This window comes from Nipponia nippon, unplaced genomic scaffold (genome assembly GCF_047370975.1).
Source record: "Nipponia nippon isolate SJK-2023a ecotype South Korea unplaced genomic scaffold, ASM4737097v1 scaffold_2, whole genome shotgun sequence".
NCBI lineage: Eukaryota > Metazoa > Chordata > Aves > Pelecaniformes > Threskiornithidae > Nipponia > Nipponia nippon.
Window position 1 is genome coordinate 127234524 of NW_028262336.1, and position 13702 is coordinate 127248225.

Genomic DNA, 13702 nt, shown 5'->3' on the forward strand with positions numbered 1-13702 from the left:
TGCTGGGCACCTGTGTCCTGCCAGTCAGGTGCTTTTAAAGGGTGCCATTTGGGCAGAAAAAGTACAAACTGCTTTCAAAAGTGAAGCTGATGTTTAAAAGCTAGATTATGTTGAGTTGATCAAGCCATTGCCTGGTGAGAAAGAGCTGTGAGGAGAAGATGGGTCGGGAATGGGATGCCTCTGCCAAGTGTCATGTGGAAATGTGGAAGAGAAAGCTCCTGAAGACCCAGATGTTGGTGAATTTTCTCCAGGTTCATACGTGGGGGAAACAAAGACCATCTTAAAGTGAATGATAGGAAAACAGGGCAAGGGAGGACCTCAGGGCATTCCCATATCCAAAGGAAACCACCTCTCCTGAGGTGACAGACGAGGCTTAAAACTCTCATATGATGGAGATTTCACAACCTCCCCAGCAAGGCCACGTATCAAGAAGAGGACACCCAGGGATGACAGAGTGGGCTGGGGAGGGACCAAAGGCTGGTCCTGATGGGTGCCACTCTTAGCAAACTGGGAGGGGGAAGGAGAGACTGGCTCAAGCAAAGCAGTGCCTGAGCAAGGGGATGGTGAAGGACCAGGCATTGTATAAACCTTTGTGGGAACCACCTGTGAGTTTGCTCTGACTTTCTCAACCACCACCTTGTTTCCTAGTCAAAACATCCCACTGGTTGGGTCTTTTTATTATTTGACAGTTGTCCCTTGATTGTTTCTTTCTGTGCAGCAATATTTCTGCAGGTATTACCAATTTAAATTATATCCCAACCTGGAAAGGTGATTTTAGACCATTAAAAAACATCATCTGGCTCCAGTTGCAAGCAGATGGGGGGTCCTCGGTAATCCTTGTAGAGGCAGACAAAGTTCCAGGACTCAAGAAACTACAGAAAAAAGGATCTCCTTCTTCCTTAACAGGTCTCCTGGGTGAACCTGCAAACATATCTGTTGTTTTGGGGATGAAAATAATCTAGTGTCATAGGTGTGTAGAGTGAGCACAGCTAAGAGAGATGGAGCTGGGATTTTTATGTGTATCTATAAGAGTTCTTGAGTTCTTTACAAGAAAATGAGCAAGATGTAACGCTGAATTTGCAAGATCAGCAGTTAGATACCGCAATTGCAACCAAATATTCATGTCCCAGATTTGGTGGAAAGGTAGAGACCCAGGTTTCTACCCTCCCATTGCACTGCAGTCTCATGCAAGCAAGATGCAGAGCAGACTGAAATCTTTCATCCAAGACCCTTCGGGAGGTTAGAGGGAGGGTGATCAGTTATGGAGTCTCAAGAAAGCAGGGGAGATGCTGGTGGACTTGCAGCACCCAGGGTGCTGCTGCGGGAAGAAGTGAGAGGGAAGAGCAAGGAGCTGATGAGTGACCAGACGGTGGCTGTGTTTCTCCTCCCCACAGCCCTCCACCTCATCGGTCGCCTCAGACGAGAAGGTTGATTACGTGCAAGTGGACAAGGAGAAGACGCAGGCGCTGCAGAGCACCATGCAGGAGTGGACTGATGTGCGGCAGTCCTCGGAGCCCGCCAAGAGCACGAAGCAGTAGCGCCTGGAGCAGGCAGCAAAACAGGCAAATGGTGGTTTTCCCCAGCTGGGGCCCCGCTGGGCTGCCAGCTCCGCTTGAGCTGGATTTCTAAGACTTGTCTGCGGAGGGGAGGGGGTCTTCATTATTTTTTTTAAGACAAAAAGAAACTTAATTTCAGGGGAAGACTTGGCAGATACTGTTTGCCAGTGATAAAGACCAACTATGTTCGGTGGCTAGGTTTGTGCTTTAGCTGCTGGATGCACTATCCAGGAACTTCGACTTAGCAATACCAGGTTTCACCCTACACATCTTTTGCTTACAGCTATTAAAGCCACCTTGTATGTGCTAACACTGCATCATCTCTCCCCGTCTTCTTCCATACCGTACCCCCAAACCGTGCCATGCAGGTTTGCAGCATCTCTCATAGGGCATCATTCCCCAGCTCTGATTCCCTATTCCTTATGTATGCCCTCTTCTCTGCCTCCTCCCAATCCCACAACTGAGCAAGGACCATTCCTTTTGAAATCACTTTTGTTGTCCCATCTCTTGTAAATAATATGTTCAAAACCTCTGAGAGCTGTTCTCCTGGTGGGACAGCCCCCATGGTTTTGGTTGTGGTGCTTAAAGAGCATCCAGACTGTCCCATTGAGCTGACTTAGAAGCCCAGGACTTGCCCCATCCTACACACACGTATATGCCAGCACATGCTCACACACATGCATGCATGCGTGAAACAGCCAAATTTGTTGGGGTGTCTTCTGCTGTTGATGCTCTCCAGCATCTCTCAAAGTCAACGGGCTGGAGAGATTGGCTTTGTATGGCAGAATTTAAGCCCTGACCCGCTGCTATCTGAAACCAATTGCCTGTGAATCTGGCCCTAACAACTGAAATCTGCCCTTTGTGGCACCAAAAGAAGCCCATGGAGTGAGAGTCCTACATCCGTGGCCGTCATGGGAAGCTCTGTGGTTGAGTATGAGGAGCACAGGGAGGCTCTGGAGACCCTTTATATCTGGACTGGCGCGAGGATGAGTGACAGGGAGGGAGTGGGAGGCTGTTGCGAGGACTGGGAGAAGGTGGATGCCGTACTGCAGAGGCTGGTCTTGGATGAGGAGGTCCAGTGGGGTGTATCTTGGAGGAAAGGAGTAGAGTAATTAAATGTTGGTTGATGGTGAGGCCTTAGGCTTGGGAAGAGGCTGGTCAGGAGAGTCAGGGCAAGATGTTTCAATATTAGCTTTAATGTAGCATTATGGTTGGTTTGTGGTGGGTGCAAAGGGCTGGACTAGATATTTTCTCCCCATCGTCAGTAATGTTTCTTCAACACAGAAATGAGGCTTGTTGATGTTAACGTCCCTAGGCTCTAATTATGGATGGGAATCTGCTGTTGCCCCTCGCCAGCATCCTTGACACATCCAGGCTTTGGGGTTGCTCCCCAGGCAGCTGCCAGGCGCAGAGAGCCGAGAAGGAAGAGACAGTTTATTGCAGAGATAATAATTCATGATCTCATGAAAACAGGAAGGACTAATGATTGCAATGGAGCAGCCTGATTGCCAGACAGCGAGCGCTGACATGGATAAACAGGCCAACTGCAAACAGAGAGCCAAACAAAGGAGACATTAGAAAGATTAGATAATAATATTTATTAAATAGCTGAAGCTATTCTTTATGCAAGCTCAACCCCTCCCAGTGCCACAGGCTCTATGTTCCACCAACACCACCAAGTTGTATTGATTATTGATGCTTAAGCATTAACACATTTTTTTAAGCTTGCCCTGAGTTTGAAAAGGGCCAGACGTCACCCACACAGGGATAGGATACCAGTCCCTTAAGGGCTGCATGCTGGTAAAATAAGTCTTGAACTTCCAACACCAGTTTATCTTTTCTTCTCGCATGCCATGAAAGGGAAGGATATTAATGGAAAAGCTCTGACAAACCTTTTAAGACCTTGAAGTGTTGGCCTTTTACAGGAATAATGAAGCAAATATCCTAATGCTGATGGTAAAAATAATAAACATCTAGGAGAAAAAAAAAAAAAAGACCCAAAGGGGAAGATTTAGCACAGCCAGATGCTTTCTGAAGGTCGGGGAGTGTGTTACAGCCTGCAAGGGCCCATGCACGCTTGCATGGTGAGATAATGAAATTAAGACCGGAGTACAGTGCTTCATATTTCTATAGCCCCTTTCATCACTGCATCTCAGGGGAGACTAAACACTGGGCCCGATCCAGAGCCCACTGAAGTGTGCATTCACCCGGCTGGGAGAGAGCTCCCCATCCCCACCGAAAAGCAAATGTGACTCAAGCGGGAAGCTGATTTTTTCCTATTTCATCCTCTAAACTGCTAGGCGGACACAAAGGAAGATGAGGTTGGGCAAGAAGGATTATGGTGCATGCTGGATATATTTCCCTGCCAAAATTGTGCTGTTCTCCTCCTATCACACTAAAACGCAGCCACCTCTGGGGTGGATTGCAGCAGCAATTTTGGTAATAGCCCTTTATACTGCTTTGGGTCTGTCTCAGTAAAACAGTGCAACTATTCTCGAGATGAAACTGAGCCCGGCTCCAGGCCAAAAAAATCTTGAACCAGACCAAAAGCCTGGAGAAATCAAGTGATAAACCATGCTCTGATTGAGTCTTTTTCTCCACCTGGGAGACGGGGAGCTCAACAAGTCCCAAAAGTATCCTGAAAGTGGACAGGTGAGGGGGAGGCAGCAGCAGTAGTAATTTCTGATGGTGCAGTGGCTTGAGAGACAGCACAATGGGTTGGGATGCATTTTGCTGAGTCGGTGCCCTGTGCTTCTGCACTGGGACTAGGTGCCTCCAGTGCCCACTCCCACATTTAACCCAAAGCATTAATTAAGATTGGAAAAGCCCTTAGCAGTACTGGAGAAACTAGTTCTTTTTCTCCACATCCCACAAATGTCTGTATTTGTTCATGGGGCAGGCACTGGCACGGGATAGCTCTTTTCCCAGGCTCAGCCCTCCTGTTTTGATGATCTGCTTTCACGAGCATCCCCAGTAACTGGCCCTTTGCGTTTGACAGACCAAGGACCAAGACAGCCCAAAAGTAGCTATTTTGCAACTGCTGGTGGCTGGTCCCTCCCTGCTTTGCAGTGAGATCTATGTTTTTCCAGAAACAGACATATTCCTCCATATTTTTTTTCCGCTGAGCACCTAGCAAATGGCCCCTCCAACCGAAGTAGCAGCCCATAGACTCCATGCATTGCCATATAGACATGACTATATCAACCCCTCCTGAAAGCCATTAAGTAATCAATGGCTGCAGTGGAAATACTCATTCCTGACGGTTGCCGAGCTGATTACAGCAGTCCCTGATGATTAATGTTTGTGCAGTATTTAGTCTTAAACCATATTGAAAAGCAGCTGGTTTAATTACATGGACTGCCAAGAACTTTGTCCTGAAGGCATTGAGTTTTTCACATCCACTCTATACTTGGATGCTCAAGTATGACTGACTCTTTTGTTAGAAATAGGTATTTTAGGAAGCTGAGAACATTGCAAATGATTCATTTTAATTGCAATTAAAATGGCTTGAGTCTTCACGTCAGAGCCTGCTCTTCAGCTCTACGGTCCCATTTGATAAAAGGGATGCACTTGCATGTGTGTGTGTGTGCTCATGGAGAAGGGTTGTCTGTGGGACAAGCATCATGACCTCAATATTTAGTTTTATGAAGTACCAGGGCCATGGCTCAAAGCTCTCCCCAAGCTTTAAAATTACTAAGCTGGTGGTTTTAAAGGCAGAAGTCTCCAAAAGTGTGTATCCCTTGCTGTGAGTGTGCAACTGCTGCTCCTGGTTCCTCTGTCTGGTGAGATGTGTGAGCTGCCTTGGGGCTGATTTGCTCTGAACTGACATTTGAGTGTTCGGTGGGAAGTACATTTCCAGCTGTAAATGAATGCCAGCCTTAGGCTTAGTCTCAAGTCAGAGAAAGAAAATAGGTGTGAGTGCAGACTGTGCCAGGGCAAAGCTGAGTGTCTGGCAGGTAGGGCCAAATCTGGAGCCGGAACCAGAAGATAGCTAAGGCTTAGGTTGACTGGGGGCTATCTGGGATGGATTTGGACCCAGGGCCACCAGCCACTGAGAAGGGTTATATATGGGGGAACATGAGGTTGGGAGGAGTGAAGGCAGGAGTGTTTGCCAGAAAGATTTGAGTCTTGGTCCTCACCATGTCTTCCTTTGGCATGAGTCTCGAGTCAGATCTACAGAGAAGGTTTGTGGGTTGTGGAGAGGGGCTTTGTTCAGTAAAGGCCATGCACTGTGGGAGGGGAGCTCCCACATTCTTGGGACTTACCCAGGATGCTTCACACTTGAGGGGGTCATCCTGCCCGACAACATGATGCCTCAGCACTCTGGCTTTCAGGGACCCCCAGGCCATGTGGCCAATACTGATCTGGGCAGGAGAAGCCCTACCAGAAGGGTGGTGGGGATCTGGCTGTGCTGGGGGACACCTTGCTCTGGGACTCCCTTGGGCTGATCATGGGGCAGCAGTGCCACGGCTTCACAGGGTGTCCCAAGAGGCTGTGCCGTCTCCATCCTTGGAGCTTTTCAACACCAGACTAGATCCAGCCCTGAGCAAGAGGATCAGACTCCATGACTGACCCTGCTTGGACCAGAACATGGGACCAGAGACATCTCTCCCCCCTGATTTACCCTGAGACCCTGTGCTGCTGGGGCTGAGCGGGGACTCCTCCATGTGAGGGAAGGGGTCAAAGGCAGTACCTAGAGTCCTATAGCATCCTAAACAGGGCCAGGGCCTCTTCTCCAGCCATGAAGCCAAGTGGCAAGGCACAGCTCAACCCCTAAGGCCATCACCCCGAGCAAGGTGGCCATCCCTTGCACCTGGGAGAGGGCTGACTAGCCCAGGCTAAGTCATCCAGGACACAGACACACAGTCTAAGAAAATGGGGGACAGCCTGAACCTCTAAATTTGTTAGGATAGACATTGACCCAGAGCTCTCTGGAGCCCCACGTGAGCCCCTGCACTCCAGCATCCCAGTCTCTTGAGCATACTGGCAAGAGTTGGCTCCTTTTCGCCACCCATTGAGCATGGATCCTTGGGAGGGGTAGAGCCATGCTCAGGTCTCATGCAGTGATGGGCTTCAGTAGGAAGATGTTTAAATAGCTCCCAGGTCCTGTCTGGTCTTCCTGGCCTGGGAGAGGAATAAGGGGATGGTTTCCTCAAGTCACGCTTGCATTGTGTAAATGTTTTCCCACCTGATGACATTGCTATTCCATGTAAGAGTTGACAGCCACACTGTGTGTCCCATTAGAGGGATGTTGTCTGGATTAGATGGGTGCAGCAGGGCTGTGCCTATGGAGAAGCCCCACTTACAACAGGAAGGGCGAAGAGCAGAACCTAACCCCAACCCCAGCCAGGGACTGAGCCAGAGGACATGCATGGACATCAAAAAGCCATCAAGAAAATCAGAGGGACGAGTCCAGCATCAAATCACACAGGCCAATAAACCAGTTTACGGCCCCTGTTGCGTCTGCCTGCCTCTCTTCTCTGCCCAGAAAGCACCAACCTGCCCATGTGTACACAATGAACTTGCGACTGTTAATGAGGCTCTTGCAGGTAGAGATGTGCACGTTTTGGTCATGATTTCTCCTTGGCCTGGAGAAGTTCATCCCTCCATCAGCTTGTCCTTGCTGTCTCATCCTTGTAGTCGCAATTTTATCTCCTTGTTCGCAACTCCTAGAGTTGTACTGTTAATCAGGTTGCTACTTCAGTGGCTGCTCTTGAGAAAAGTTGATATGTAGCAAGGTGTGACGAAACAGCTCTCCCCCTGCCAACCCACGGCCAGCCGGTCTTGGCACGCGGTGTCCAAATTTCAACACCGTCCAGCAACATCTGGAGCAGGAGCTGGGCCACATGGCTCCATCTCTTGAGCTAAAAGAGCTTCTCAGTGGACTTGCTTCCACTCAGCAGGCTCTTAATTTTCAATGCAGCCCATTGCTAACATGTAACGGGTGCATTTGTAGGCCAGTGGGTTGACTATATTCGAGAGGTTTGCCCCAAGACCAGGAGACAAGAAGCCATCATTTTTATTGTTGTTCTTCAGGTGACACCACACTTTATCTTCAGGTGGGACAAGGGGGTTCATTTGAACTCTCTGTATCCCACTTTCTCTCCGTCTTGTGAAATGAAGATTTTTAGTACTTGTTTTCTGACCTCCCAGTTGTGTCGTGAGGTGTAATGAATTGACATTTAATAATGCAAAGCGCTGTTTCGAGTCTGCATGCAATGGCCGGGTGGCATGTGGTGCTACCCTGTTGTCATGCTCAGCATCACACACGACACTGCACATCCCGCTCTGCAAAACTCATTAAAAACCCCTCATCCTTAATTACCAAGGTGGAAAAATCTTGGCAGGATTTTCTCCTGAGTGAGGGGGATGGGGGAAAAGCCATTTGCACAGTTTCAGCATTCTGCTGCCACATTGACCCTGAAAATACTACATTTTGTTTGAGAGCCCTTTGGACGTGGTGGCTGAAGCACGTCACGGAGAAGGGGAAGGAGCAGGACCTTGGGCTCTGTGGGGAGCCCGCTGATGAATCCCGTAGGGTTAGGACCAAACCGTTAGAGTAGTTGCGTCCCACTCACTCCAGCCCTTGGCGAAGTCAACAGGTCCCTGTTGACTTTGGGCATCGTTGCGTGGGAACGGACCCAGCCAAATTAGAGTAGTTTTCTCCATTTGTTTCTTAACCTGCTGCGAGGGGGGGTCAGAGCCCCGGCTTTGAAGCCGTCGCATCGGCAGCCGATTCGCAGGGATGTTTTGTGTGTTTCAAAGCCTATGACTGTTCTTAAAAAGGAGTATTTTTAATTTTTTTTTTTTCCATTTGTAGAAGGAAGGATAAGAGTAATCTGTGGCAAACTGTACAGTACGTGTCTTCTTGTGGTGTCACTGTTTGAATGGTTATTAAGTTTTCAAATCACTGTGGACAGCTAATCACTTAAGTTATTAATTTATTCTTCGGGGTTTTGTTGTTTGTTTTTTTTAAGTAATTTGAAACAATTATTTATCCTGTAAATTGGTCTTGAGTGAAGCCTAGATAATACTTTTTTTGCTGTTAATAAACATGGTACATGCCTGACATGAAGGTGATCTCATTTTTAAGTACTGTATATGCAGCAGGAAAGCAACGGGAAAATAAAAGAATGATAATAAAAAGCCATCTCTCACTGGTGACTCCCAGCATGGATTCAGAGTGGGGAGAGAAAGGGGGAATTAATGACTGGATCAACTTGAATTATGCAGCACCTTTAAAGCTTTCAAAGCATCTTCCCAGCATGTCGCCAAGTATCTCCTACAGCTTCAGGTGTCCTGTCTGTTCAATGAGGGCCTTTAGGATGCAGTTAGGGTTTTTCCCGATACCAGAAGCCAAACCGTGTGTTTTTCAGCTGCTAAAGTGAATTTCATACTATGTATCTGCTCCAGGGATACACTTTGATGTGTGCAGGGTGAGGACAAATGCTGCCTGCCTTGCCCATCAGCAGCTCGGCACCTGTGAGCCCCAGCTCAAGGCACCAAATCACCCATAAAACTTAAGCACAAGAACAAATCTTTTTCCCGAGTTAAAAGTTCAACCCCTCCTTTCAAGACACTTACATCTACTTTAAAAAAAAAAAAAAAAAGGCACCTGGGGAAAGACACGTCCCTACAGCACAGCCCCTGTAACCCCCTTTTTTAGACGAGAGTAGCATTACCTCACATCTGCAGCACATCTGGGATCCCAAACCTGGAGCTGAGGACTCTGCTGCAGGCTCTCCTTGGCCAGAGGCATGTGTGACACTATGGGCTATGCTATCATATATACTATAATATATGCTTTACCAATACACCGTATACAAATATTACTGACACTACTATTAATATAGTATATACTATAACTGGTATAGCATAGGTAGTAACGTACTATACTAATGCTATACGAGACTTCTGTAAGGCCTTTGATACGGTCCCCCATAACATTCTTGCCTCCAAATTGGAGAGATATGGGTTTGATGGATGGACTGTTCGATGGATAAGGAATTGGCTGGATGGCCATGTTGAAAGAGTTACAGTCAACAGCTCAGTGTCCAAGTGGAAACCAGTAGCAAGGGGTGTCCCTCAAGGGTCCGTACTGGGACCAATACTATTTAATATCTTCATCAATGACATGGACAGTGGGATTGAGTGCACCCTCAGCAAATTTGTGGATGACACCAAGCTGAGTGGTGTGGTTGATACTTCAGAGAGAAGGGATGCCATCCAGGGGAACCTGGGCAGGCTGGAGAAATGGGCCCATGTGAACCTCGTGAGGTTCAACAAGGCCAAGTGCAAGGTCCTGTACATGGGTCAGGGCAACCCCTGGTGTCCGTACAGGCTGGGGGATGGAGGGATGGAGAGCAGCCCTGAGGAGAAGGACTTGGGGGTGCTGGGGAATGGAAAGCTGGCCACGAGCCGGCAATGTGGGCTCGCAACCCACAAAGCCAAGCGTCTCCTGGGCTGCATCCCCCGCAGCGTGGGCAGCGGGGCGAGGGAGGGGATTCTGCCCCTCTGCTCCGCTCTGGGGAGACCCCCCTGGAGCCCTGCGTCCAGCTCAGGGGTCCTCAGCACGGGAAGGATATGGGGCTGTTGGAGCGGGGCCAGAGGAGGGCACAGCAATGGTGCGAGGGTGGCACAGCTCTGCTGGGAGGAGAGGCTGAGAGCTGGGGGGGTTCAGCCTGGAGAGGAGAAGGCTGCGGGGAGACCTGATTGTGGCCTTTCAATACTTAAAGGGGGCTTATAAGAAAGATGGAGAGAGACTTTTTATTAAGGCCTGTAGAGACAGGACAAGGGGCAATGGTTTTAAACTGAAAGAGGTTAGGTTTAGATATTGGGCATAATGAAGAAATTTTTTACGATTAGGGTGATGAAACGTTGGAACACATTGCCCAGAGACGCTGTGGATGCCCCATCCCTAGAAGTGTTCAAGGTCAGCTTGGATGCGCCTCTGAGCAACCTCATCTAGTGGAAGATGTCCCTGCCCAGGGCAGTGGAGTTGGACTAAATGATCTTTAAAGGTCCCTTCCAACCAAACCATCCTATGATTCTATGATTCTATAATATTAACAGTGTATTACTAAATACTCATCATTCATACATTACAGTATACTACTAATAGTATGGTATAGTTACAATATTATAACATATGGTATATTAATAGTATTCATAGTAATGATAATCAATAGTATTAATAAAGTATATTAATGCAAACTTTAGTGTATGTTAAATATTTAATATATTACTCATCTTACATATATTTATCTGATAAATGTATATGTATGTGTATATTACATATGTATGTAAATACATACTTATACTATATACATTTATATAGTAATTATTTTGGGGAGAGGATCGTGGAGCAAACTGTAGATAATGCTGTGCAAACAGAGGCTTAGGGCTGAGTCTGAAAGGGGAGTCCAATGCTAAGCATTATAGGAAACGAACAGGGACTAAGCCAGACCACCTCACTGCACCGTTGAAACGCTCCAGGCTGCCATCGGTGCTGAGCACTGCGCAGTTTGCCTTTGCTTATCTCAGAAAATCTTGGGGAAAAAACAAGACGTATTCAGGCAACAGCATAGCTATGATACTGCCGCTCCGTGTTCCATGTTGGGCTGATTATCTGCCTTGATTATTTAGATTAGGATCTCACCAAGGCAGAGACGGTCTCCTGCAAAAGCACCTTCCAGCTCGCGGCCCAGGGAATGCCTCTGGGTGACACTCCAGCACAAAGCGAGGAGCTGGCGTGACAGCAACATGAAAGCTTTCGGCAACCTCTTTGGACAGGAGTTTCGTAAAAGTCTGTTAGTAACAGCAGGAAACACTGTACTTTTGGTGTAACTTCAGCTTGGGGTCCGTATTTATTTCCTCTTAGCACCACTTTAAGTCTAGCAGACTTAAATAGAATGAACACACTCTGCTGCTCATCTACAAAACCCCACTACTAGGATTGTGATCTGCATTCGGAGGGCACCCAGCTGGGGGTCCCCATCCCACCTCTGCCTGCTCCCCTCTTCCAATCCACTGCTCTGCAGGGTGGTCCCGCATCCTTGAGGTTGGATGCTCATCTCCCATCAGCTTCCCCATCTCTTTTTTGACCCATCAGCCCAATAGCTATGACTGTTGCAATAAGACACTAAGCCTCTATGTTGAATTAATTAGTTTCCTTTATTTATATATAGGAAAGGCAATAAAAGAATATGATAGTATACACCAGAGATTTGATCCCAAGTGTCCTCTCTAGCAGACTTTCTGCTCGCGTTATCCATAGCAATATCTGTGCTTTGCTTTTTCCTCCACGGCAACACAATATTCCCACCCCAATACCCCACGGTCAGGATTAGGCCCTGGACCCAGGACCTAAGGCACAAGTCTCTGCCACTTGAGCTAGAGAAATCTCTACTACAGGTGCGAGGGAGGAGCAGGGAAGGACAGCTAGGGAGGGACATGGGAGGGAGACATGGTCCTGTAGACACGCTGTCTGGGGCTTGGGTTGGCCTCCTGCCACCAAAATCAGCCCCTGTCCCATTACTGATTTATATAATACATTGGTTTACATAGTATGTATTTATATTGGGTTGATATAATATATCTGGTTGGGCTACTCTCCTTGCAAATCAGCATTTTAAAAAAATAGCTAGTGGGTTTTAGGGGGGGCTCTGTCATTTGCTGCTCAGTTCAAGCTACCCCAAAGGAAAGCCCAAGTTTTAAAGGGCAGATCCAGCCCAGAAAGCCATGAGATGACAGTAGCAGAAAGAGGCTAACCGAGTCCTAAAGACACATCTGGAAAAACAGCTGTGTGTCTGGGCCTGCCGTGTACACTAACAGCATCTAGAGGTCACCAGTAACACAACGGGGCTTTGCTGGAGCCCAAAAAGCCCTGACTGGACCAGGTCAGTCTCTCTTGGCTGGAGGGGTTTGTGCCCCTCAGTCTGTTTTGGGTGTTCTGCAATGCTGCATAAAACCCTCTGGTTGACCTGCCACTGCTCACTGTGACCAAGCAGACTTGCAAGCTCACCACCCTGCCAGATCAGCATTGCCATGTTGGCTGCACGGCATTTTTCAGCCTTTTTCTACCTTTAGAAGTGTTTCAAGGTGGGTTCTCAAAACCACATTAAAAAAAAAATACAACAACCAAGCAGAGGTCCCCCCAAAACCGATTCAGCGCCATGGGAAGAGCTGCAGATGGGATGCGCATGGGACATCTCCATCCCTGGGTCCCCATTGGGTCCATCTTCATCCCCGTCCCTGTCCCCATCCTCTCCGCAGTCTGGTGGCATGGCTCACAGCAGGCAAGACACGGCTACGCTGAAGCAAAAGGGCACTTCTCCGAGCTGTCGGCAGCTGCTCATCTCCGCGTTAGCTTAGTTACATTAAGGCGTGAAGACCAAGTGCATAGGAAGCGGTGGGACCCTCCGGGTGCCTCCAAATCAGCCCCTGAGTCCTCTTCCATTGACGTGTTCCCCAAATCCTCCTCCAAGATGCTCGCTGTCATCAGGGTAAGGAAGAGGAGCCTCTGGCCCCATAGACATTGACTATGGTTTAACCCGTTGGTTAGAAGACAAGTCCATGAAAGGAGCCGGATCCCCCCCCGCCTGCAGCTGGGCTGCAGCCCCCCGACGAGTTGTCATCATCCTTGTCCCTGTCAAAGTCTTTCCACCACAGTGGGGATTTTGGCAAGGCAGAAATGTAGGCGGCTCTGTTCCTCGCTTCTTTTTCCTGCTCCTGGGAGAAGGAAGAGGGAGAAATAACACAAGGATATCTGCAGCTAAATGACCCGGGTAGGGGGATGCTCCCACCTTCCCCAAGGAGCCAGGAGCCTGTTTGGTTGGCCCTGGGAGCCTCCTCCAAATTAAACTGGGGTGAAAAGGCCACGTGCTCATCTCTAGAGCTTGGCGGGAGGGATGCAGCAAAGCATTGCATCTCTCCAGCAATCAAAAAACAGCCCTTCCATGTTACCTCTGGGAGAAGAGGGACCCCTCCAATTCCCCCGGGTGCTGCTCATGTCCTATGGGACACTGCTGTTTGGGAAGCATTGAACTCCACCAGTTGAATGAAAGCTGTTCTAGTTTGTATTCCCAGCTCGCCCATCTTTCCCAGGCACATAGGAGAAAATTTCAGGCAGAGCTGCCTGGGGTGGG

General features: G+C 48.4%; 2 protein-coding genes across 6 annotated transcripts in view; one reads left to right on the forward strand and one right to left on the reverse strand.

Moving 5' to 3' along the window:
• The window catches only part of GAB2 (GRB2 associated binding protein 2), a 98709-nt gene extending 89907 nt beyond the window's left edge, over positions 1-8802 (forward strand). For 2 of the 3 annotated variants that reach the window (XM_087756713.1, XM_087756716.1), the window contains one exon: positions 1395-8801. In XM_087756713.1, the coding sequence (XP_087612839.1) occupies positions 1395-1538 (144 nt within the window). In that variant the 3' untranslated portion in view covers positions 1539-8801. Of the gene's footprint in view, positions 1-1394 lie in introns of all 3 variants that reach the window. The other variant, XM_087756715.1, reaches the window with a different exon arrangement.
• Positions 8803-11710: 2908 nt separating this feature from the next.
• Positions 11711-13702, reverse strand: part of USP35 (ubiquitin specific peptidase 35) — a 29852-nt gene continuing 27860 nt past the window's right edge. For all 3 annotated transcript variants that reach the window (XM_087758445.1, XM_087758446.1, XM_087758444.1), the window contains exon 11: positions 11711-13286. In XM_087758445.1, coding sequence (XP_087614571.1) covers positions 13116-13286 — 171 coding nt within the window. In that variant the 3' untranslated portion in view covers positions 11711-13115. The remainder of the gene's footprint in view (positions 13287-13702) is intronic.